This window comes from Enhydra lutris, unplaced genomic scaffold, assembly GCF_002288905.1.
Source record: "Enhydra lutris kenyoni isolate GAN:26980312 unplaced genomic scaffold, ASM228890v2 scaffoldscaffold7, whole genome shotgun sequence".
NCBI lineage: Eukaryota > Metazoa > Chordata > Mammalia > Carnivora > Mustelidae > Enhydra > Enhydra lutris.
Window position 1 is genome coordinate 31915120 of NW_019154091.1, and position 26965 is coordinate 31942084.

The 26965-nt window shown below is 41.5% G+C and overlaps 1 protein-coding gene across 5 annotated transcripts in view; it reads left to right on the top strand.

Annotated features, from left to right (window-relative positions):
• The first annotated feature begins 20936 nt into the window (after positions 1 to 20936).
• Positions 20937 to 26965, top strand: part of LOC111142225 (Mdm1 nuclear protein) — a 32829-nt gene continuing 26800 nt past the window's right edge. For 4 of the 5 annotated variants that reach the window (XM_022495260.1, XM_022495257.1, XM_022495258.1 and 1 more), the window contains exons 1-4: positions 20937 to 21056; positions 22074 to 22188; positions 25039 to 25412; positions 26497 to 26631. In XM_022495260.1, the coding sequence (XP_022350968.1) occupies positions 21039 to 21056; positions 22074 to 22188; positions 25039 to 25412; positions 26497 to 26631 (642 nt within the window). In that variant the 5' untranslated portion in view covers positions 20937 to 21038. The remainder of the gene's footprint in view (positions 21057 to 22073; positions 22189 to 25038; positions 25413 to 26496; positions 26632 to 26965) is intronic. The other variant, XM_022495259.1, reaches the window with a different exon arrangement.

Below are 26965 nucleotides of genomic sequence, written 5' to 3' on the forward strand. Positions count from 1 at the left end.
GGCTTAGCTTCTAAGTTCTGACATCTTGCTCTGAGAAGCTCTGAGTAGTAGAAGTGCTACAGAAGTGTAGGAGTGGCTGGCTGTGCCTCTCTGGCCAGGAGGAAGAGCTGGAAGCCTGGCTGTGAAGTAGGTGCCTTGAGGAATGTAGCTCTGTCTTTAAAACCTCTGTACCTAGTCAGGTTCTAACTCCAGTGAAGGTGGGCCTGGCTATCTCACAAAGTTCTCAGTGGCCTTTGGTTCAGGGGGTCCGTGGGGGCCGTCAGGCAGGACCTGAGGTACCACCCTTCACTTGGCTTGCCATTCTGGGGCTGGAAGTGAGAGCTCTGAGTTGACTTTTGTCTCCAGCCTACCTCCCTATGCTCCTACACACCACCTCTCTCCCCCTACTAACAGATCGTCTCACTGCCGGTTCTCATCCCAAATGCCAAGCTGAAGGCAGAACAAGTTGCTGCTTTGCTCTGCCCTACCCGAGCATTTGCAAGGGGCAGATGACCAGATGCCAAGTAGGCTGAAGCCTCATTTAGCTCTTGTCCTTTTGCAGGCACAAGGGAACTAGAATGGATTGAATTTAAAGTTAAACTAAGCCAGAGCACAGTAAGCCATTTGCTTGGTGGCCTCTACAGGAATCTGCACTTTTTTTTTTTAAAGATTTTATTTATTTATTTGCCAGAGAGAGAGAGAGAGAACAGGCAGGCAGAGTGGCAGCAGAGGTAGAGGGAGAAGCAGGCTCCCTGCCGAGCAAGGAGCCCGATGTGGGACTCGATCCCAGGATGCTGGGATCATGACCTGAGCCGAAGGCAGCTGCTTAACCAACTGAGCCACCCAGGCGTCCCGGAATCTGCACTTTTAGAGCAAGGGACAGGGGAGGGACACTGGCCCTTGCTCCTTCAGCATTTCTTACACTTCCTTTCCATTTTCCTCATTGGAATGAACCCTGCAACAATCTGTTCCGGAAACTGTAATTAAGGTGGGATACAGTATTCTATTACAAGGTTTTTAAAGTCCCATCCATTCTTTCATTGCATATGGACAATAACACTATTATTGTGTCATTACTATTGCCTTTTTACAGATGATGAAAGGGAAATTTCATAATTTCTTAGCTCTGCTGCTGAGCTTAGGGCTTGTCACCTATTGAAGCCTCAATATTGTTTGTTATTAAACTAGAATTTGACCAGTTCGAAGCAGTTACTCTCCTCATGATAACCCTAGACCGAGATCAAGGCAAGTACTTTAAATGTATGGAGAGACTGACTCCTCAGTAGTCTCCAGGAGTTCTTTGGGGGCTACTTTTCTGTGTTTAATCCCAAACAGGGTGATAGAGGAGGAAAAGTTTTCCTTAACTTTCTCAGAGTCCCTGGCTGAGTCTGAGAGTTAAACTAACAAAGACAGATTAACAGGAAAGCAGCACACAGATGTACTGAATATAGATAGGTCTTATGTGTTACGGAAGCCTTCATAAGGAAAGGAAGTCCTGAAGAAACAGATCTATGTATCTTTCTGCTGGGTGTGAGGAAGAGTGGGAAGTTGTGGAGAAACATGCTGGGTTCAAGAGTCTGAGGTGAGTGTACTAAACTGGGGGAAACTAGCAAGGCCTGATCGTTAGGATTCATCTGGGCATCACTTTTCTTTGTGTGCTCAAAGGATGCACAAGGATGCTCCTTCCCTCTGGGCAGAGGGAGGATACTCTCGCATAAGGATTTTATGACCTGTTTCAGGGGAAAAGAGTGACTGACCTTCCTTGCCGCTGCCCTTTTCTCAAACTCCTCCAGGTTAAAATATTCAATACGCCAAGGTGCCATATTTTGGGGCAGTATGTAGTGAACCCCATCAGGGTCAGTCTTCCTTCTCTTTGCTGGCGCTTGATTATAAAGGAGCTGCAAAACTCTCTTCCAATTACTTTGCAATGCTCAGATTTTTTTAAAAAAAGATTTTAGCTATTTGACAGAGATATCCATAGGGAGAGAGTGAACACAAGTAGGGGGAGTGGGAGAAGGAAAAGCAGGCCTCCTGCTGACCAGGGAGCCTGACGTGGGGCCAGATCCCAGGACCCCGGGATCATGACCCTAGCCAAGGGTAGACCCCTAAGGACTGAGCCACCCAGGTGCCCCTGTAATGCTCAGATTTGTCAGATTCTATCTCGGCACACCCCAACAGGTTGATAGGTGTTAGCTTTGTAAAAAAGGCTGTGTGGTCCTTTTGGACCATGTTAGCTTAAATCAGGGAAGATGGTTTCTTTACTGTGGGCCTTCCTTCTACTTTTAATATGCTAAACATGCATCGGGGATGTCCTAAAGGACTACATAAATATTTCATCAATTCTAAGCTGTGCTTTCCTCCCAGTTTTATCACTCTGAAGCTGGGATAACTCTTGGACATCGGAATTTTACACGGGCTGTTGGCAGGCGGCCGCTGAGACCTGCTCAGCTGAGGTCACTGCTGGTCATGTGTGAACTTGGTCACAGCTGTTCCTACTGTCATCACATTAATTGAGTTAGGTACCTTCTTAGAATATATGTGATGTTTAATTGCTCTTCAGAATGTCTTCAAAAGATCACACCCTGATCTGGCTCTGAAATGAAATGTTACTGTATAAGCCAAAAGGTATAGAAACAGAGCAGTGGGGTGTAGGTATGATGTCAGAGTGGCAAAACTTCAGCACCGAGGGCTTAACAATTCCTTATTTTCTTGCAAAGCAACAACCAAGTGCTAGATAGAACTTAAGAAAGGAAGATATCCCATAGTTGAGGGTGTATTTTGTTACTGAGGTGGGTACAAAAGGATTACCTAGCATGTGCCAAGAAAGCAATAAACCCAAAATCAGAACTGCCAAATCCCCAGGAGAGCTTTGTGTCCTGCTTTTTCTTTCTTACTGGTACCTAACTAATAGCTTTATAGATCTCAAATATGTTAGTGTGAAGTATTTCCAATCTTATTTGACTATAGACCCTTGTTTCTCCAGGAACACCTCTTAGAACTAGTGTTCTGTGGAATATAGTCAAGATAATATGCAGCACTTATGATTAGCTAGTCACTATTAAATATTTCATCTATATTAACCAAATGACTTCTTATCACCATCTCATGATGGAGGTACTATTTATTATCTCTAGGCCACTATTAGCTTCATAGTAGAGTGAGGATTCAAACCTAGGGGGCTGCAAGCATGCATTCTTGACCACTAGGGCACCAAGTCTGAGAAACTCCATTCTAGCTACAGACAAGGAGGTGGACATGGTGCTGTAAATCTAGCCCATGGTTAAAAAATGAGTATCACAATCCCCACTGACTCTTAAAATATTTAGCAGGAATCTTCAAGGAAAAAAAAATTCCTGTTTTTTGCTTATATTATGAATGCATTATTACTTTTTGTATAAGTCTAAATGATTTGCACTCCTTCCAGGTTATGAAGAATAGGAAAAAAAGTCACTTTCAGTGGAAGACAGATACACTGCAAGTTTAACCTAAATAAAATACCAGAATCCAGTGGAACAACTAACAGCCCCAATGTAGGCCATATCTGAATGCTCTGAAAGGATCCACTACTTTACAGGTTGCTCCTCCAGTGAAAGGAAAGCTGGTGCTTTTCCCAACAAAGTTGTGTGTGTGTGTGTGTGTAAGGGGGAGGGGATTTATAAAAATTAGACCACTTTGTGCCACTTTCTCCTCTTTTGACCAGCTACTATTTGTGAGATAAGTTTCAGTGAACCAGATGGACTTGCTGATGGATGTAACAATCTCTTATTTGCTCAGCCCCTGGGGAAGAGGCAGGTGACAGAATGATTTCAGCAATAAAATGAACCTGAGCACAAAAGGTTGTGTTATTGCTTGGACCTGCAGTGCTGTTCAGGTCCCATCAGCTCAAATTTCCCAGACAGGTGATTGTGAGGACGATTCTGCCTGTTCCATCTCCTTAAGAGGATTTCAACTCTGTAATAGGCTTTTTCCACATGTGGGTTGCTTCCTGAGATTAGTTAGGTCTTCCTGAGATATGTGTGGCCTTATAAAAGCTGCAAGTGAATACAACAGCTAGTATCTTATGTTAATTTAAGGAAATTATACTCTTCAGGAGATAAAATGCTGTTCAGTTGCTATTTATCTGTGCCAGCTGGGTAAGAAAGGGAGATGATTCATAGCCCCGTCCAGTGGGACCAGTGAACGGCTTGATTACACCTTGGTTCCAGGCTGTCTTGTGGGGCAAGTGCCTTGGCATACGTGGGTTCCAGGAAGACTGTAATAAGTACTCGTAGTTTGGGATTTAACTTGGGTACCGGATCTTATGAGAACACACAGGTGTTGGATCAATTGTAGACTGATAGTTATCTTTTCTGTTCATTACCCAAGGGGGATAAAAGATATGGATTCCACTTTAATATGTGAATTGTAACTCCAAAGAAATCAGATGGAGACGGCTATCTTATGGCAGCTGGCTAAATGGCAGCTATCTAAACACAAACAAAGGAGACAATACAATTCCCAGGGCTAAGAGAAAGTTAACAAAGGGAAAGTTCTAGTTCATTAAAATAAGTCATCCTTATACAATAGCCACTCCATGTATATATTATGGTACAAACCAGTCGGTAATAAAATTTTGACAGGGTTCATTACGCTAAGTTTATAAATCAAGCTTCTGGGCTTAAGCAGCAGAGGCATTCTTTGTTGTGGGAGGCTGCAAACTAGAAGGTACTTGATAAGAAAGTGCTAGAAAGAGTCCAGCTGTTAGCTATTATGTTTCTTTCGAACCTACTATTTAAGACATGTATAGTTACAAAGAGAGTATATGAGGAGATTAAAAACCATGGTTACGTTAACGCACACCTATCTCAGGGGAACTGCACTCCCTTCTCTTTCATTGTATGCTTCTTGCGGCTTCTCTGCTTCATCTGGCAGGCTGCCTCTGGAATCCGTACTGCTTAAGTCACTTTCAACAGTGTTGGAGGATAGAAGTCATTAAGACAGCATAGATGCTAGGGGCAAGACAGCTAATAAGCCACTTGAATGCCAGTCAAGAATATGTGCGGCAGGTGAAACAGAAATATTTTGCTGGAGGTAGAATGACATATAGATAACTACTGTTTCAGAGGGATGTTAATTATCTTTAATAAAATTAAATCTGAAGTCTTCCACCCATATGGAAATAATCTGAGCTAAAAAAAATATTTGAATATGAGGTGGTATAGACTATTGTATTATAAGGTTTCTTAATTCCCATTTCATTTTTCCAACCACTACTGTAAGCAAAGGTAACTATTTCAAGACTTTTAAGCCAGGTTTGCAAAACTCTGTGTGGCAACCCGGGAAGATCCTAAGAGCCAGCCCCTCTCATTGGGCAGAGTTTCCCAAGATAACAAGTCACACTTCTCCCTCCTTCTCTAACAAAAAGCCAAGAGGTACAAATTCCTACTTACGCAACAGGAAAATGACTAATTAGTCCAACTCTTCATCTCAGCACATTAGTATTGCGCTGTAGTCAAGCTACAGTCTTTCCTTCACCCATGGGAGGTGCTGAGTGCTGGTAGGACAGTCCAGCTTTTGGGGATTCGCTTTCCGTGTTAGAGTGCAGCCTGCTGGGCCAGCCCTGGAGGAAAGGCTCCAGCCTCCTCACGCTCTCTTCTAAAGAGTCAACACCTAGAGTTCAGGTAGGTGCTGACGAGCTGCTATTTGTGGGGAATACTTGACCGATTTTCAAACAGTCGCAAATTAGTTCATACAGCACTTCCTTATTTGTGCATATCCAAAAGGGTTCCTTGTGACAGGTAAAGAAGAGAAGCACATGACTTTCAGAGTATACCATGTAACGTGTCTCCTTCTAGGGCAGAGCAGTAGCTGATTCACATGGATGCTTATTTCATGAGGTACTGATGGTTGTAGTTGGGTGGCCTTATTTATACATGGGAAGGAAGGGAGTGGGGGGGTGGGACTGGATGTTTTTTCCAGTCTCTTCTGTGATTCATTTAGAATCAGAGAAAGAGATAATAAATTGTATCTTTTAAAAAAATGTGATCCCTATTTATTCTCTTTCCTTCACTACCCAGAAATGCAGTTACTTTGTATCACTGAAGCCAGGGTAAGTCTTAAGATTTCTTTTCTTTGGGTCTTCCACGGAGTTTTTACAATATAGTCTTCCTAAATTATATTTTGCATTCTCTCACATATTTGCACATGTGAAGATTACTCTGGGTCAGTAATCAATCATGGTCAACTTACTTAACCTCTCTGTGCCTCAGTTTCCTCAGCTGTAAAATAGAGATAATAGTTCTACTTTATAGAATTATTGTGAAGATTAAACAAATTAATATATGTACAAAGCTCCTAAGATGAGTACTTGGTATATAGCACAGTGTATATAATTATTATTATCATTATTTTTATATTTTCATCAAGACTTCCTGGGTCTTTACCACTTACTTTCCTAGGCATGGGGTAGGGAAGGGGTAAAGGAGAAACACTGGGGTTTAGAAAACATTATAACCTTTTAGGATCTTGTAATCTAATACGCAAAAAAATGACATATTTGGCACTTCATGGAACAATATGTTATGATATGTAAATAGAATCAAATGCTGACTTCAGGTACTGGAGTAATGGAATGAATGAAATTTCATGTCATACACCTCAGGGAGAAGGCTGAAATGGAGCCAGGCTGGAGAGCAGGTAGGACTGAGATAGCTGGAGAAAAGTGGCGGGGTGGGGGCGGGGGGGATTCCAGGTGAGAACAATGTGCATGAAAGCAGAGAGGCCAGAAAGAGCTTGAGATGGTCTTGGGGTAGTAGAGAGACAGAGCTGGCAAGGCAGGTGAGTGGAAGAAAATAAGACTGCATAGAATGGAGCTGTATTATGGAAGTTCTAGAAAGTTCTATCCACTTAGACGATTCTTCACCTGATAGGAATGCAAACAGCAGAACTCAAAGTTTTCTGAGTGAAGGAGAGACCACATGAGGACTTAGATAATATTTCCATGGTTTGTGTTTGGAAGCTGAGTCCGCAGAGACCAATGAGGAGCTTGTTGTTCTGGTTGTGTTAGTGTGAGAAGATGGGGACTAAACAGGGGCATAGAAGAGGGATAAGGAAAAAAGAAAATGATTGAAGAAAAATTAGTAGGAAAGTTAGCAAGACCTATTTGTCAACTGACTGAATTTTAAAAAATGAAGTAATGGGTAAATCAAAGATTATTACAAATGTTAAATCTGTGGGTCTGAAAACTAGTGATAGTACAGAAAAACTTGAGAACTGATAGGGAGAGAAGCAAAGGAAGAATTTGGGGTTGCATACATTAAATTTGCAGTGATAGTGTGATCTCCAAAAATAATAGCTAACATTTATTATTTACTATGTGCCAGGGACTATGTGTTTCACATATAAAACTCATGTAATCCTCATGGAAACTGAGGTAGGTACCATTATTCCCATTTTATAAAGGATGAGAAGCTAAATATAACCCCATGTTTATATAGTTAAACTTAAACCTGAGCCATCTGATTCCAGCCCTTATGCCTGATCACCACTTTGCTTGGATACTCTTAGGAAGTCCAACTCTGATAAGAAGTGAAGACTGAAATTAGCAGGTGGGAGTTATCCACACGGGGGTGTTCACTGCAGTTATAGGAATGATAAGGGAGAAAGCATGCAGATAGGAGAGCAGATGGCCAAAAATGAATCCTGGCGGAAGCCCCTGTGAGAAGTCAACCACAGGGAATGGTGCAGTACTCCAGCAAAAGTGCACAGATCAGAGAATAGGCTGTAGGCTTGGACTTAAAAGGTTTGGGTTAAAGATAGGAGTGGAGAGGGATATCAGGGTTAAGAAGAGAAAGCTTCATCAGAGACCCGATGGGGAAGCGACTGAGTTTTGTCAGGTAAATGAGGAAGAAAGTGAGGATGGTCAAATGAAGGGTTTGTATTTCTTTGCTTCCTTTTCCAAAATAAGAGAGACCTATTTTTCAGGAAGCTAGGGGAAAGAAGGAGAATGTGATGTGGAAAATGCAAGGAATACATTTGGGGAAGGAAATATCCTATAGGCATCATAAAAGGGGAGAATCAATAGCTTTTATTTTAGCTGTGAGGAGAGGACTATTGGATTGTCAGGTCTCAGGGTTGGAAATGGGCTTTAAACTCTGGTCACTAGTATGGCTCTTGAGATAGATGTATTGTATTGAGGAGGACAAAGTTGAATATGCATTTTTCCCTTAAATTTATTTGTTTAGGAAAGAGATACACGTGACATCTCCACTTGTATGTCTTGTAGGCATCTCAAAATTATTAAGTCCTAAATAGGCCCTCATTTCTCACCCTTGTGTCTGGTCCTCACATCCCACCTTGCACCTAACAGTTTCCCCTTCCATCCTTCTAACTGTTGTGGCTAAAAGCCTTGGCTTCATGCTTAACTTCTCTGTTTCTCTCATATATGACATCTAATTCATCAGCAAGTCTTGTGTAACCTGTCTTCGAGATTTGTCAATAATCTGATAATTTCTCACTATCTCTGTGAATACTACCCTAATCTAAGCCACTCATAACGTTTCCCCGGACTAGTGCGGTGCCCCTGCTCCCAGCCTCACCTCCTTTCAGTCTACCTTCTCTTAGAAGCCAGGGTCATTCTTTAACAATAGCAATTGTATCATAACACTTTGATGTCCAGAGCCCTGCAATGGGTTTTCATCTGTCTCAGAATAAAATCCAAAGTCCTTGCCGTGGTCTATAAGGTCATCATCTACTATTTCTCCCCAAGCTTCCATTGCTCCAGCTACGCTGGCATTCTTGAACAAGCCAAGGATGAATTTGTATCATGGCCTTTGCATATGCTTTTCCCTATGCTTTGATTCATTCATTCATCAAGTGTTTCTGGAGTGTCTACTACGAGCCAGGCACTATTCTAGACAGTTGGGACACATTAGTAAACATGGTGGATAAAGATCCAGTATGTCTGCAACTCTTGCTCCCTCTGTTCAACTGTCATATGATCAGAGAGGTCTTCCCTGACCACCTGGCCTAAAATAGCAATCATTTTCCACCATCTCATTATTCCATATTCCTTTATCCTGGTTAATTTTCCTTAATGACTCCTATCACCATCTGACAAATGTCATTATTTCTTTGTCAACTACCCGTCTCTCTCAGGAGGAGGCAAACTCCTTGGCAGGGACTTACATCCTTGGCTTTAGTCTTTGTTATAGTTTTAGAATAGGGCCTAGCACAAAAATGGTATTTTCAGATATTTGCTGAATAATTAATGCATATGATTGATGAGAGGTTTATTTTAGAAACTCATCTTTTCAATTCTGGGAAGATTTCTTGAAAAATAATTTTAAAATTTCTTTTTCCACACCCCTCCCCATTTTCCCTTTTACAAATTCCTATTATAATGTCAGATTTTGGACCTCCTCAATGACTGTTTTATTGTATTTTATTTCTTTTTATGGATTTTTAAAATATATTTTTAAAAGATTTTTATTTCTTTATTTGACAGACAGAAATCACAAGTAGGTAGAGAGGCAGGCACAGAGAGAGGGAGAGGAAGGCTCCCTGCTGAGCAGATAGCCCAAGATGCGGGGCTCAATCCCAGGACCCTGGGATCATGACCTGAGCCAAAGGCAGAGGCTGTAACCTACTGAGCCACTCAGGTGCCCCTTTTTATGGGTTTTTAAAATCTAACTTGCAGGAGGTGGCTTCAACTTTATTTTCTAATGTCTATATGACATTTTAAGATGCTGCTATAATATTGGTAGTTGCTAGGAGTTTTTTCATTTTGTCCCATTACTCCTGTTATGTTGGTATAGACAGTTTACTTACAAACTGGACTAAATTGGGTCATGCAGAAATCAACTTCATTCTTTCCCATCCAGACCCCTTCCTGGATGCAATGTTGGTACCCAAACCTTTTCAGTTACTCATAGATAGGGAAAAAAATTTTTTTCCTTGCTTACTTTTAGTCACAAGAACAGCCTCCAGTTGGTAGTTTTTAAAGTTTTCATGTAGTCTAAAACTCAGATTCAGTTCTTTTTTTCCTTTCCTTCTGCCCCCCCCGCCCCTGCCGCCCCGCAACTGTGCCCAGTTGGAGAGAGACACATACTTCTCCACTTGCTTGTTTTGCCTTGTCCATCTACTTTTCCCTGCTTCGTAGGTGCTACTTCTGACCTTTCCAGAGCCAGGCTCAGAAGGAGAGAGGATTAATGAAAAAGACTTTTTGTGGCTTGTGTAACCTGTTATCTAATGATTTCCTCTGAGGTGGCAGGTGCACAATTGCTGGCTTTCCCCCTTGAGGGATGTTTTGGAGGTGTGCCCACCAAGGACCTCTACTGCAGCTCCCCTGGTGTGGGAGGGGCTGTACATCAATAGCCACCATGATCCCACCCTCAGCACCTGGTGTTCTGACAATCCACCCGCGGGTCACGTTTCCCCTCAAGACAATACTCTGAGGTAGAAGCAAACATGACTCCAGGTTGGCTGGCTCCCATCTGTCCAACTTGGCCCACAAGGAAACTCCGATGTTTTTGCCCTACTGTGGGCAAAAGTGTAGTTTGTTCCTAATGCACCCACCTCTTGTCATTCTGCCATTAAACCAGCAATTCTAGCTGTAATCTTTCACCATTGTGCATCCCTAGGCAGGAATTAGATAATACCCTTTCTGTTTCACAAAGTCCAAGGAGCATTTGACAAGCTTTCCAAATGTTCCCTGGAAGCTCTTTTCACTCGGCTTGAGGTAATGGAAAGTACATTCTTTCCTTTCTCCCAAAACACAGGTTCAAGGTATTATTGTGTAGGTCACAGCATGTAGAAAGGATGGAAGAATTAAGGGGGGGGGGTAGACATTAATTTTTCTGTAGCCAGAGGAAGAAATGAGACTTCTTGATGGTGTAGCTCTGTAAGCTGCCAAACCCCGGGTTCCTTGGGCAGCAGAAACATCCCAGCTCGGCCCCAAAGAAGACTTGCATCCCTGACAGATCACTTTAGCCCTGAGATCTGTATCTCTTAATCACAGGGTTCTAGAATAGTTGAAACATATGCCTCTGCCCCTCACAGAAACAGGAAATAGTATTAAATACTGATATTATGACCAATAATCAGTATTTGTAGATTTTGAAGGGCCATTAAATAAGAGTTGTTACAAGTATGATATGGGTCTCAAACAGACCTGGGTTTGAGTTTTAGCTCTGCCACCTATTAGCATATGACCTCAGGCAAATCATTAAACATCTCAGCATTTTAACTGCCAAAAAATGTTAACAATAACACTTGTTTCCTAGATATTAGAGTTGTCTGTGTGCTGCACTGCCTGATGGTAACTCAGCACCACCAATATTTTTCCTATCTAAGGCTGGAAACTACCAGAACATCTGGAACTTCCCAGAATCTCCTTTCCTTTGTGTTTCCAAACTGGAGTTTGTGAGACTTTGAGTTTGTGACTTGTGCAAGACTTGGTAGGCAAAAATGAAGGGCAACCATTGTTTCTGGGATAATAGTTGCTTAGGCTCATTAGGACTTCACTGGACACAGAGGCTCATAGTCCTCTCTGTGAGCTCTCATTCTGTAGCTACTGCAGGATTCTCAGACATGCCCCAAGAGCTGAGTCTCTCCATCCACAATCTAGGACTTTAGACTGAACATATCAGTGACTCTCCACTCCTCTGGCTGCCACCTTCTAGACCTTTACTCCTCCAGCTCCTCTCACATATATGTAAGTCATCATTTCCATATAAAGTCCCTTATTCCTGATTTACCATTTACAGTGGCCCTGTCTCCCTGATGAAACCATTCTGATACAGCATACGCAGTCATAAGACATGTAATGAGCACTCAATAAGTATTAGATAATAATAATCATCACAAAAGGTACTATTCACAATAAATTGGAGACTAATGAGTAATGTTAAACTGCATGAGTTCCACTGTGTAGGAAGAGCAAAGATGAGGAATGGTACAAATGGTACAAAAGGAGACCATTCTTAATACCTAATACCAGGAACTGCTCACATTTCTGTAATGTTTTCCAATTTACAGAGTGTTTGCACACATTTCACTGCATTTCGCTGAGATGAAGCATGTTTTGGAAATGGACCCTTGCTTTCTTTCTTTTTTTTTTTTTAAAGATTGTTTATTCATTTGATGGAGAGAGAGAGATCACAAGTAAGCAGAGAGCTAGGCAGAGAGAGAGAGGGGGGAAGCAGGCTCCCTGCTGAGCAGAGAGCCCGATGCGGGCTTGATCCTAGGACCCCGAGATCATGACCTGAGCCAAAGGCAGACGCTTAATCCAGTGAGCCACCTAGGTGCCCCTGGACCCTTGCTTTCTTAACAATAAAAGCCCATGATCAAGAGAACATCACAATTCAAAGAAGAAAGTGGCTTGAATTGTAAAGAGAACATTTACTTGGAACATGATTTTTTCCACAGAGTGTTCTTTCATCAGAAGAGAATGGAGTTGCCCTCTAGCTCGTGTGCCCTCCAGGGTTGTGGAGTGAGCCTTGGATTACAAGGAAGCAGCAGCAAACCCTAACAGCTGTCTATATAGCAGAAAGTTTAACTTTCTAATCAATTTACTGATCATACACTTTATGGCATGTATGCTTGTGATTGTGCTATATGGTAATTAGGCATAAATGATAGAAATCAGTTGATAAATGACTGTAATTGGAATTAATTTTCGGGAGTCAATATTTTTTCTCTCTTGGTTCACTAGTATTGACAATTTTTTTGAAAATGTGAGTTTGATTTACCTATACGTAAAAAGGCAAGTCCTAGGCCAGTTCTTCAGGTCCAGTTTCTTTTTCTTTTGCTTCTCTCTCAGATGCTCCTCTCCAGCTCCTTTGTGTTCCTGTCCAGCTCCAATTCCCACCCTTTGCCTGTGAAACTCATAAAGAGAGTGTCCTGCTGGCTCCTGCATCTGGCTCTGGTCTGCCTGGCCCCAACACAGGCAGAATCTCCGGAATCACAAGGTTGTGGGTGGCCTGATAGGGGACCAAAGCGGACCATGCCATGGTAAGGTAGAGGAGACAGGCTAGGGAAGGGAAAGGGCACCATGAGGTCCAGGTCCAGTGTTTTGTCTCTGGGAGTTCTGAAACAGAACCAAGGGCATCAGGGCTGACAGATACCATCCTTCCCTCTTGAAGTTTTTGGGACTCACACTCTAATAGCTACGTTGAGGCTGGCTCCCCATGGGAACAGAGATATTTTCGCCTATGGCTTCAAATGCATGGTTTTGTTTTTTTTTTTGTTAATTTTTGTTTACTTAGTAAACATGCTTACAGTGATGCACTTGTCCGTGTCCCACTTCAGGGAAGGACAGTTGCTGCTGTTACTGTCAGTGCCCTGTGATGTTACCTCCACTGCAGGGAACCACCTTCCCCAAGGCTGGTCCCTGCCTAAGGCCCAGCACAGGATAAGGCCGACAGGCCCTTTCAGTTCTGGACTCTGCATGGGGTTAGCTGAAGTTGTTGTCAGGCCTGCCTTGAAGCCTGACTTTTTCTACCCAGTCCTTCTCCATTGCCCTCCCTCCCACAGGTTTTGGTCCTACGGGACCTCACTAATAAACATTCAGCACATTCAACTTCAGCTCGGGGTCTGTTTCCCACAGAGCCCAGCCTGCAACAGACCTTGTTCTCCATATCACCAATTTTTGTCAACATCTCTATTTTGCAGTTATCTCCCTTGCCATTCTCTCCGACCTTGCCAATTTATACCGGTTTTATTCAGCTACTGTCATTTTATAGCATTTTTAGAGGGAATGGAGATACATGCATATGTATAACCCACAATTGTATTGGTCAGAGTTAAATTGCAGAGAACATAATTTATTCAGCTATTAAAAGCAGAAAGGGTATTTTTAGGTATTCAGTGTTGAGACAGATTTATTGTAATAATAGCCCCACATTTTCTTTCCTCCTTTACAATTTGTCTTTGTAACTCCTCCCCTCAAGGGATTGAGTCTATTTCCCTACCTCCTGAATCTGGGCTCGCCTTTTGGCTTGCTTTGGCCAATGGAATGTGGCAGAAGTGATGGTGTGCTGTTTCTAAACCTAAACTTCAAAAGACCTTGCACACTTTGCTCTCCCTCTTGGTAGCTTCCTCTCCCATGAGAATAATCCAGGCTGGCTTGTTGGAAGGTGAGGGAGCAGTGAGAGTTGTCCTAGCTGAGGTCATCTGAGACCAGCTGACCACAAGTACTTGAGCAAGCTCAGCGAGGTCAGCCAAACTCAACTTAGACTATTAGCACTGGCTGGCTGACCCACAGACTCATGAGCAGTAATAAATGGTTACTTTTAAGCTGCTGCCATTTGGAGGGTGTTTGTTATACAGCATTATTGTGGCAATAGATGACTGACACAGAGTGGCTTATAAAATCCTTGGGAAGGCAGAAGAAGTAAATTCTAGGGCCACATCATAGCATAGACTCACTAATGCCAGGAGTTGTTGAACCAGGAGATTCTTGGCTAAGTTAATAAACCACTGCTGTAAACCCTGGCTCTGGAACTCCATCACTGCTGTGGTGATCAGGGAGGGACTGCTGGAGCTGGTCTCTCAGAACCATGCTCCTCTTGCTCCTGCATGACTTAATGCCATCAAAACAGGGGCCCGTGCCTTGCTTTTCTCTAATTTAGTTTATGAAAGTGCTTCTCATCAGCAAAGTGTAAGTTATACCTGACCTTCAGTTGTGAAGGGGCCTACTGTCAAACGGACTTTCAGCTTTCTAATTTCTGTAACACATGAGAAGGAGGCTGGAGTGGATTTGCAGTGTCAGCCACAGCTCTAATGGTCTTGAACAAGCAGGATTCCTAAACCTATAAACCTAAACCCTATTCTGTAAGTTGTGCTCAGTGATATTGGACCAATTTCTTTAAATTCATATATGCAGTATTTTACAATTGGGCAAATCACTCTCTGTAGGGTCAAACATTATTAATTCCATTACTGGAAGTTGAGAGACTGATGGAGGAACATAGTATTAAGATTTTATGAACTCATTGTTCCACCCAAACCCACATGAATGAGTTTTAAAGGGAACCAACAATTATAAGTCACTAAGGAGAGGAAAACTGATTGATGTTTTGAAAAATTCTTAGTCCTGTATTGATATTTGATAGAGCATTACTAATATAACAGTGATTTCAGAAGGAATAATAACAGCCATTTGGTATTGACCTGAAGTTCTTAAAGTGCCATACACTATGTGATAAAAGAATATTTAATATTTTTTTTTGGTGTAGAGATTTAGAAGGTTCTTAGGAAGACCGTGTCTTCTTATCTGACCTTAAGATAAGATGTCTGGTTTTAAGTGGTAAGAGAATTAATGCTTTCCAATCTACCGAGTTAGCAATTCCAGAAAAACCTGTGTCCCTGTGGATACTTTCATAAGGATGGTGATTTAAGACAATAATCACTGAAGAAAAGGGAAGGCAATTTTTAGATAACAGAATTATCAAGAGTGAAGGTATTAAAATGACAAGAATTTTGTGCCTTCATATTTTGTTCCCTGTGTCTTGTTCAGCAGAGGTACATGTTATTATGGTATGTGAGGCCTGCAGTGGCTTATACCTTACTAAGAATTGCTTTCTTTATTCAATCATGTCCTTGTAAGGCTAGGAGTCCCTGGAGATCACAAAAAAAAAAAAAAATAGTACTTGTTGTCAGGAGACAGGAGAACCTGTAGTCCCTCCAAAGGTGCCCCATTGATTCAAAAGCCAGATACTACTTTGTCAACAAAGGCATCCCATGGTGAAAAGTCTGGAGGATAAATTGCCCTTGGCTCATTGGTGAGTCTTAATCACACAGCCTGTTTATTTGATTTTTACTGACACTAATGTGAAGTATCAGCAATTTTGCTTCTGAGACAGAATCCATTGATTTAATTTTGTCATTTTTCTTTTCAGTTGTGCAATCAGAAATTCATTCATGTGAGGAAAAAGCAGTTAAAACTGATGGAAAAACGCCAAAGAAAGCGGCTGTCAGAATGATTGCTTTTTGGCAGAGGCTGAGATCAAGATTTACCAAGGAAAGCCCACCTAAATATGACCCAAGAGGAAGTGACAGAGTTCAAGAGCATTACTAAGCCTGGATACTGGAATTTCAGTTACCTTGCAAGGTATTTGAGAGAAAAATTACATATACGCAAACACAAGGAGAATACTGTGTTGCTACAAAAGGTGGTTACTAAAACAGCTTTACTCTGATTTTTGAAGCAACAAGAGAAAAAAAGACAACAGAGAGCAAGTTAACTTACCTTTTTGAGACCCAGTGTGGAGCAAATGTTAGTTCTGGCCTGGATTCAGCTACCTAGGGCAGAACAAAAGGGAAAGTGAAAGGTTCTCTAGATCAGGTGTTTCCCAGGATGGAACTTAAAAGCAGCTGTCTTATCCTGTCTGCTCTTTAGTCCCCAGTCTTGGATCAAACTTCCTGGCACTGGATTTAAAAGCATCTCCAGAATACCTGAGTGTTCATTTTTAGCCCCTTCCTTGAATCCTTCTTTCTATCATTTATTTCCTGGGCTCTTTATATATGCGTCTGTTCCCTCATTTGACTGCAATCAGATTTGAAGGCAGGGGCTGTGTCTTACTCATCTCTGTATTTCCTTTCTTCAACCCTTTTGTCTAACAGTGTTCTGCTTATACGTAATAATTTTTGTAAAATAAAAATATGGTTAGAGGCACATACAGATTTAACACAAACACAAATTCGAATACAATCACAAATTCTCCAGTGTTTCAGTTGCTGTCAAGAAAATGATGGGAAATTGCTAGATTTGTGAAGTGACTGACGTCCTATTTTTAATAGAATAAGTAGCATGTTTATATTTTAAGTGCCAGTAAAAGTTGTTTTTAAAGGATTTTGATATGTTTTTGTTTCTAAAAGAAGCAACAGACTTATTGCAATATATGTAAATCAAAGTGAATCTAGAAAGGGTCAATGGAGTTATTTTACGTAAAGAGAATAGCCACAGTAACTGCCAGTACCTTAGAATTTCCATGTATTTGTAAGTTGAATGAAATGTTCTTCGTCTTCATAGCTGCGGCTAATAGAGTTAGACACATGAGTGAGGGAACAAGTGCCTGTGAATGATGCTATTATATAACATCATTTTTTCTTTCTTTCCTTTGCCTTTCTTTTATCCCAACCGATGGTATGCTATACACATGTCTATAACTTTTTTTTTTTTTTAACTAATTCCATGTTAGCTCATTAAAAAATGCTTCCTTCTTTTAAAGGGTTGGGTGGGTGAAAGTTAACAAGTTACAGACTCTTACTTCCAATCTTACTTCTGGGCTCTGCAGAGCCCTTGGGCCCTGCTAACTAACTCCCTGTTAGGTCTGCTAAGAGAGGACACTAGAGACTGGAATGCTTGCTTTTGTTCACTGTTTGCTCTCAGCAGCACCTTAATGATGACATTTTGCTTCATGGTAGCAGATGGTTGCAGTCACCAACTTCTCCTTTTCTTTCTTTTCTTTTCTTTTTTCTTCTCTTTTCTCTTCCTTTCTCTTTTCTTTCTTTCTTTCTTATTTTTCTTTTCTTTCACCTTCCTTCCTTCTTTCCTTCCTGTCATTCCCAGAGGCAACCTCACTTTGTTCCCTAAGAGACACCAGTACCAGCTGGGCAGTGACCCTTTTCAGAGGTCTGGCCAACTCCCTGAGGCTTCTAGGGAAAAACTCTGTGTTCCAGTAACATCAACATTTTCCTCTGCTCTTCTAATCTCAGGGATATGAGCTGATTTCTGGAATTACTATTCTCTGTTTCTCCTTTTACCTTTTCTAAGTTCTTCAATAACTCATAAACCAACAGTTTATATTAAGCTTTCTTTCTTGAAATGCCTCTAGTAGTTTCTGTTTTCCCATCCAGACCCTGATGGATATAATATTTGACACCTGAAGCGGGTCTGACCCAGCTGGATCTGCTGGGTTGGGAGTCCCAAGGAGCAGAGCAGCCTGCACTGCCACCTGAACCTGCTGCATAGCCCGTTCTTGCTCTGGGCCCTGGAAGAACCATAATATATTTAACTAGGATGGACATTTAAATTGGTTCCAATTTTTGTTACTCTAAACAATGCAGTAAACAACCTTAAATATATATTTTTCACATATGGGGAAGTATATTTGTAAGATAAAGTTATAAAAGTAGAATTGCTGGGTCAAAAGGATTGCCAAATTGTCTTTCGTAGAGGTGGTACCAATTTAATCTCTCACAGGTAATAAAGAGAAATCTATATGCATGAGAAATAGAGAAATCAACAAAGGGAAGAGGGAGCCAGGTATGACACCCTTGTTCTAGTAAGAGGGCCTTGGTCTGTGGAAGAGAGAAGCACGTCTAGAACAGAATATCATAGATTGACACAGAATAAAACTTATCACTTGAGGATTACTTTCTGGCTCAGGCTCTATGGAATTCCCTTTGGAGAGAAGGAAGGCTAAAATACAAATGGAAAAGCCCTCTAAAACATTTTGATACTCACTTAATAGAGGGTAACACAAAAATGGGAGAGAGCCCAGCAGGGCTGGGCCATCTGAGGAGGCTTCATGCCTCCCAGTGGAGACTCAGTACTCAGCAAATATGGCTGTGGTGGCCAGCAGCACGATGACCCATACAGATGTGTGGCTATTGGAATGCGAGGCAGTGTTGCCCAGCATACCATATGTGCTAGCTGTAAGCACGTGTGAGATACCTCCTTAGGAATCCCCAAAACACTTGGGTGGAACATTGTAGGTACTGGGTCTGCTTCCTGCAGTAGCAGAGAGTGTAAATCTGGTAAAACACAAGCTACAAACTCTCATTTACTAAGGTTGTCCCTTTTTTTCATTTGCACATCTTTGCCTCATTAACTTGAGTGGGCTTTCCTTTAAAAATAACAAAATAAAGTACTCTTCTTCTTTGAATCCTTATAACCCATCTCAGCAAACCCAGGTTGTGACTCAGTCATTTTTACCATCTGCTGTTCTTGTCATTTATTCCCTGCTCAGCAGAGCTCTACTGCAGTTACCATGGCCCTTGTTTAGCAGACAGGCTACATTCTACATGCTTGCTTTTACTGATTTCACCTCCGCATTATGTGGTAACAAAATTGTGTATACAGCCAGAGCTGTGTTTTTCCTACTCTGTAAGATCTGGGCTGTTTTCCTGCAGAGGACCTCCGTTTTATGTTCCACCATGTCTTGTTTCAGCCATACTTAATTTACACAACAGAGATGCTGTCATCACCAATTAACATTTATCAAGGGCCCCCTGGATGCATGGCCACATAGAGGCTAATTTAATATTCTTTTTGTTTCAGATATCAGGTGCCTCCTTCAAATGAATTTTTAAGTATCTCCGTGATGATGAGGAAGAACAGAGACATCAATTAGGATTCAGGAAGACAAGTCTTTGCAGAAAATGCTTAGAGCATCAAGGACTGCTATTAATATTTGGAAGTTTAAAAGAGAGTATATTTCCTCAGTCAACAAATGACAAAAGTAAAGGCATGGTTTTCATTGTTTCTGGAAGAAGCCTGGCAGCATTCCATTCAGACATCTGCCCTTTGATCGTTCTATTTTCCTCTTTACTTATTTCAGTCCTTCTAATCTTCAAGGCTGAGTCTGAATATTTCTTCCTGAGGCTTCTTCTAATCATCTCTGCCTTTAAGGACAACTCCCTCCTTCAACTCCTATAGTCCTTACTATTATACCTGTCATTTGAAAATTTAGTACCTATACATTATACTATGATTGAATAAATAAATGTTCATCTTCTGCAAGTATATTAGACAACTGTCTGGACAATTTATTTCTTTTCCATGTTCTGTCAGTGGTAGAATCTGGAGGAATATTTATTGATGATGGCAGCAATCTATTATAATCAGATGGAATTTTATTTTTTAAAATGAGTGAGAGGAGAGACAATGCTGAAGCTTTGGAAGTTGAGACTCACAGGCATCATTCATGTTTCTAACGTAAGAGCTCTATGTGCTTTTTTTTTTTTTTTTTTTTTTTGGTGGGGCAGGGTAGTAGGAGGCAATGCCATCACTGGAAGTGAGCAGTTTCTCTTTCAAGAGTCACTAAAAAATTTTTTGGTCTGCCTAAGCAATATTTATTTTTTGCTGACCCCCCTTTTTTTTCCCCAAGGGAATTCATTTTGTACCCACTAAATAACAAATGCTGTAGTAGGGTTGTTGCACAAACTCTAGGGTAAGTATTATTATGCCACTGTTTTTTCCACATTATTTTAAAATATGACATAATACAAGACATTGCATAATAAAACATATATGCAAAGTTTAACAAAAGTTATAAAGAAATAGTCAAATCATCAATAATCAGGTCAAAATAACTGAATATTACCAGTACCCCAAGAGAATCCCATGTACTTCTTTCCAACTACATCCACTTCTACTTCCCAGAATCTTCCCAGAAGATTACAGGGTGACTCTTGTAATGTCAATTTTACTGCTTTTTGTTATTTGCCGACCTCTTTTGATGTGACAGTAAGTAGTGTAACATGGCTGTCAGTTGGAGGAACGGGTATTCAGAATAGACTTGAACATTTTCATATCAGAAAAAGAAACATTTCGGTTTCGTCACAGATTTGGAATTAAGAACACACCTTCATGTTTTATGACGTCACGAACCCGGCCCAGCGAGCCTGCGACACACGAATCCCACCAGTCGGTAGACCCATTGTCACACAGGACCCGCAAGGCCAGGAGCCGCAAAGCTCTCTCCAGGACGAAGCTCCCGCGGGGCCCCACCCACCCCGGTTCCGGGAACCTCATTGGCCAGTCTTCCGCCCGCCATTTCTGTTAGTCCCCGGGATTTGTCACGGGAGGCGGGCGTCTTCTTTTCGGGCACTGATTGGTCGAATCTTAACGACGGCAGTAAGTCCCCCGAGCCTCTATTGGTTCTTAGGCCGCAGAATGGGCGGGGAAAGGCAGAGCGACAGGGCTCAAGGAGGAAAGCGCAGAGTGCGCCGGCGCGTAGTCGGGGACGCCAGGCCTGGGATTTTGCTAGGGAACCGACTGTTGTCGCCCCGCCCCTTCGGGGCTTTTTGTCCCGTTAACTGTCGGAGTGGCGGGGGCTCCAGCACCGGGCGACATGCCGGTGCGCTTCAAGGTGAGGCCGTGGTCTCCGGATCTGAAGGCTGCTGGGGGGAGTCGTGGCGGGGTGGGTGCGGGGCGCGGGGGCCTCGCTGGCTTTCTGCGCGGCGCTCCTGGGCCCCGCAGAGCCTGCCAGTTTCCGAGCCTGCCAGTCACAATCCTGGAGGATGATTGTCTCCTCCACCTAGCTCCCTCTCCGCTCGCACACACTTCCAAGTTAGTGCAGTGTGGAAGCGGTAGTTGGTGTTAAGAGAGACTGATTTTGGAGGACACGGGAGTAGATGGAAGGAGGGCACTTTGTAATGAGATCTAAGGTGGCTTCAGATTGGGACACCTGTGGCCCCGTTTCACAGCTTATGCTTTTAACCCCTGCCCCCTACCTACCCTTTAAAACTTTAAATTGCCTATGTCTTTTAAAGGAGTGAGAAGTGGGACCTTGACAATGTAAGGACAGGGTGTAAGAAATACACATTGTTCATAGTTGTGCTAAGTTTCAGGTAGGTGGTAGCTGTCAGACACCCATCAGTGTGACACCTGGCCACAGCATTTCACAAACCCTGTTTTATTCTTTTGTCTTAAGGGCGTATATCCAGAATGGGAGGTAAATTTGTCTCTCTTTGGTAGACTTTTCAAAATTTCGGAAGGTACAAGGCATTATACATGATACTGTGTACACACTGAGAACTTAATTAGTTAGGATAATTATAATGACGAGGATTTGGATTGTCACCTGTTATCAGACAAGAGCCCAGGCTTTGGAATCAGACACCCAGCAAACAGGTAACCACTCAGAAGCTCAGATTCCTGCTGGTATCTGCCTCAGATGGTTGTGAGGATTAAAGGATAGAATACGTGTGAACTGCTTAACATGGGGCTGGATAAGCAGTAGCTGCTATCAAGGAGTTCTTGTGTGTTTATCAACTTCTTTCAACTTTTAACTCTCTGTAGTGGTTCAGAAATTATTTTTACTCATGTCTTCTTTAAAACAACATCCATTAATTGCATTGTACTCAAATTGTCTTTTGTATTACAGGGTCTGAGTGAGTACCAGAGAAACTTTCTGTGGAAAAAGTCCTATTTGTCAGAGTCCTATAATCCGTCAGTGGGGAGAAGGTACCCATGGGCTGGACTTAGATCAGATCAATTAGGTAAGTTGAATAAACTAATAGTCATTATAGCTTAAATAAACCTTGGGGTTAAGTTTGCAAAATGTTTAAAAATTGTGAAGCATCGTTCAGCCATTTTTTTTTTACCAAATATTTATTAAGGGCTTCCTATAGACCTGGACTAATCCCAGCTTCTAGGGAGATAGCCTTGAACCAGACAAAGACTCTAACTCTAGGGAAAAACAGTAAAAAAGTAACTCAATAAATAAACCAGGGGATTTCAGGTTGTTATAGGCTAGCATATATGTAACTGGTGGGAGGGCTGGATTGATGGCAAGGAAAGGCCTTTTTGAGGAGGTAATATTTGAGCTGATACATGAAAGCTGAGAGCAGACAAGCCTGGGAGGTGTACTCCTAGGGTCTTCAGGAAGGGAAACTTAGATTAAGTAGCTTTCCCAGAGTTCATAGTAAGTGGCAAAACCATGATTTGAAATCCACACCTGACCTGGATTTGAAAACCTGGCTCTATTAAGGGCCAGGAGCATCTATACAGATGAGTGCTTGGGGCCCCACATCTGAGAGTGCTTGAATATGTCCCCCCAAATATTAGATATTTGAAACCAGGAGAAAAAAAGACAGGAAATAAGTATAATTTTTGCAAGCCTGGGAAGTTAGTAAAATGAGAAGAGTGTTTCTAGAATTAGGTTTGGAGAACAAAAGGAAGAGTGGACTCGAGTGAGTGGCTCTGGGTTCCTCTGAAGCATCAGGATACTTTGCTCAGAGCCTGACTTCAACCAGTGGATGTCCCTGCTTCTTGGGCAAGGTGGTGCTCAGAATCCTCCAAATGACTCAAAATTCTACAAATCTGAGGCCCATTAGATTAATCCAAAGTAAATCTTAAAGTGTAGATATTCCACTGAGGGCCTGTTATGACACCGGAGTTAACCAGATTGTTGCCTTGAAAACATTTGCGCTTAGATCAACTACATTTGAGGGTGTGTTGAAACAAGACTGGGAGCAAGGCCACTTTGGAGTATGGTACATTATGAAGGCAGTACCAGTCTAGGGGAGGTATATTAATGGAAATATTAAGTAAAGGGGAAGAGCAGAGCGAGAACTCCAGGATGTTCAGAAAGGAGTAACAGCAGTTTTACCTAGGGTTGGCTGGATGTTCTGTTAACGTAATGTATTTTTTCCCCTTCCTGTGTTTTTGCTGATGCTGGAAGAGAAGGACAGACCACTTGAGAACTTTCCCCTTTTATTTTGCTATTCTACCAGAAGCCTCTCTGTGTTAAAGCAAAGGGAAGTCTAGGGCAATGGTCTTCAAACTTTTGCTTTCAGATCCCTTAAGAGAGTTTAGAAAGTCTTTGTATCCTTCCACATTTTTAAGTTGATATTTAATGTTTTTAATTGTAAGTGTAACAAATAGTTTCAAAGGATATGATTTCCAGCATATTGAATATTGTGCATATATTTCATATATGTTTTGTTAAAACTTTCGAGCTGCCAGTGTAGCTCATTCAATTTTTGGTAAATATTCATTATATAATTGGTAAAGTCAGTCCTCATTGGCAAACTAATAAGGCAAAATAGAATATTTTCTTTGAGAAAAAAGTCTAACTTTGTTTTTCAATTCCTATAAATGTGTTCATTTCACAACGATTTCACATGCCATCACTCTTACTCCTGAATTTTAATTCTAAGATAGATAGGTGGGAAAGGTGTGGACCTGAATGAAATAAGGCACTCTTTGTTATTTGTAATCTCTGCTTTCTTTGCTTTGCTTTCAGATATTCTCAGTAGTGAATTCTTTCTTGAATTGTCCCTTTGTTTATCCTCCACACCTAGGAGAATTTTTTGTTCCTTGGGGCTGAGAGGTGTGTCTCCCTTTTGAGAAGTGGGAAAGCCGGGGTGGGAATGATGACTACAGATGACAGGTGCATCTTTCAAGCAGACAAATGTTGGGAAATAGTGCATATAGAGTTAGGATATGCAAAATGATACCCTTAAGCGGCTTGTTTCTGCTTGTCCCCCACAATGTCTCCGTTTGCCTCCAGACACATATGCACCCAGTTTGAAGGCCACTAGTCTAGGGAAGCATTGTAAGGGGGTGACCCTGGTTTCAATGGCCAAAACATCTGTCACAGAGGCTAAAGAACTGTGTGGGTTTATGTCATGCCAGATTTTCAGGCCACCTTTCCTTTCCTTCCCTCTAGTCTTACTCTTTCTTCCTTACCCTGCACAGCCTTCTATTTAAAGAATGGCCCCAAACTAGGACAGTATCTCAGTGACTGTCATTCCACAGAGCTCCTCTTACTTCGGTAGAAGGTTAAGTTTTTTGGACATTTGCTTGCCAGGCAGAAATATAGAGAAATAGTATCTTAGCGCCTGTTAAAAGGGTTCATTCTCTTTAATTCTCAGGAAATCAAGGCAAGTGTAGAACCAAGATCCAGCATAATGACATCTCATCCCTTCTCTACTTGGTCAACTGTGCATAAGAGCAGCTTTGTGAAAAGTTCCAAATTTTGACAGTACCAGGGCCCATTGTTCTGTTAAGTAGCACAGGAAAGAAATTAGAAACGGAGGCAACATGTCCTGCCTGGCTTGCTAGGCCTGTCACGTTGCAATTCTAGTGACTTATGTTAGGCTAACTCGAACACTGTGACCCCAATTTTTAATTTTTTTTCTTGTCAAACTTTCAGTACTTTTTTAAAAGCATAGTTAAAGATTTTATGTTGACAAACTATACCTATCTTTTTTGTATGCCACTTGAAGGACATTGTATCTCACCTGAATTTTCAATTCCATTTCTTCTCTCATAAGTGTTATGAAAAATTGTCTTTGTAACTTTATACTTTAGTAGCTGCAGTTTTTTTACACTATATTTTGTAGGAATCACAAGAGAGCCAAGTTTTATTTCAAAAAGAAGAGTCCCTTATCATGACACACAGATTTCCAAGTCTCTTGAGTGGAATGGAGCAATCTCAGAGAGCGATGTGGCTACATCCCCAAAACCTGAAGCCGCAGAAATAGCAGAATCACAGAAGGGAGAACAAAAAGAAGATGTTAACCAAGAAAGAGTTCTTGCACTAGAAGCCTCCAGGGTTCCCAAAAGAACCAGATCTCACTCTACAGACTCCAGAGCTGAAGGGGCTTCAGATATTGTGGAAAATGATGCAGATGTAATAGCAAACCATATACCGGTTAATGAAAATGAGGGCCTGGAGCATTCTACCAAGCTGCATTCAGAAAAAGTAGATAACAGGGTAGGTATATTCACTGTATTTCTTTTTGAAAGCATAGAATTCTTTGTAAATTTCATCATCATTTCAGTAAGACTACATTTTGTGCTTAAAAATTTTCCAATGTTGTTTTCTTATCTAATGTCTTCTAGAATAGTTAAGAGACTGTTGGCTTTAGTTTTTGGGAATTCTATTCTTAAGAGTTGCCATTTTGTACCTGTTATACTAAGATATCTCTTCATTGAATGGACAGTGTGCTTCTGGATTTTATTCATCCTGTATCAGCACTACAGTCCTAAGGGAGAGATCAGATTGAGACAGAAGGAGAGTAGTAAGCCATTACCTCTGGCAGGGGTGGTGAGCTGACTTCTACCTAGGCCCTTTTCAATTTCTTATTGTGTAAATAAACAGAATCGCAATTGACAAAATGCAAAAGGAAGGGCAGTTCTGGCTGCATCTCCAAGATCTTGGAGTTCTGCTCTCTTATGTCACACCTGGCCTGGAGAAGGTCCCTGCAAGCACATAAGCATAGGCTGCGGAGACCTGAGCAGACATCTCACTGCCTCCCACGTTTTTTGCCAGTCCACTGCTGCTTCCCCATTTCATGTCCACTGGAGCCACGGAGAGGCAATCAGAAGTGAAGAATCCGTGTCTTGTTGTGAAAGCCAAGGGGGCACGGTAGAATCAAGGAAGGTGATGTGTAAGCGGTGGGCCGGGGAAGGGTGTCCAGAAGCAATGTGTGGATGAGGCGAGGTGCTGCTGTTTCTTAGTAATAGGTCTAATTATGAATAATTCGTAGGAAGGGGCTGAAAGATGCTATCTTTTTCTGGAATGTACAGAAATTAAGAAATAAAATTCCTTGACAATAGTAAGAAAGGAATTTTAAATAGTTTGTTTAAAAGGGAGATTATTTATCAATTGAAAAAAGTCTGCTATACAACAGTGTGCATTTAGTTAACAATACTGTATACTTAGAAATTTGTTAAGAGGGTGGATTTCATGTTATATGGTTTTTTTGTTGTTTTTGTTTTTGTTTTACCATAGCACAAGAGAAAGTTTGAATAGAACCTTTTAATGACTCTGGGTGGGATTTTTCTTTCCCTAACAGTTGGATAGAGTTCTTCGGAAGAAAGCAGGATTGACCGTTGTTCCTTCACGCGATATCTTGAGGAATTCTGAGTATCAAAGGCAGTTTGTTTGGAAGACCCCTAAAGAGACTGCTCCAGTTTTTGCAGCCAATCAGGTAGTTTAATGGATGTAATACATTTTTAAGTATCATCATCTGATGAGAGTGATGCAGATTTACACAGAACTAAGAGCTAGAAGAAATTAGATACTTAAGTAGGCCTGGAGGTAGATTCTAGAAAAGTGAAAATGAGATTCTTGCTAAAACCATTCTATTACTTCTGATTTATAGTAGTAATATGATACTGTCCTAGGCTACTGATGATCATTGTTGCCAGACCCATCACACACACTAAATATGAGACAGGGTAATGAAACTTGATGCCTGGTAAGTTTCTGCATGCTGTGAGACTTTTTTTATTTAATAAAAAAATTATTAAAATTGTTTTTAA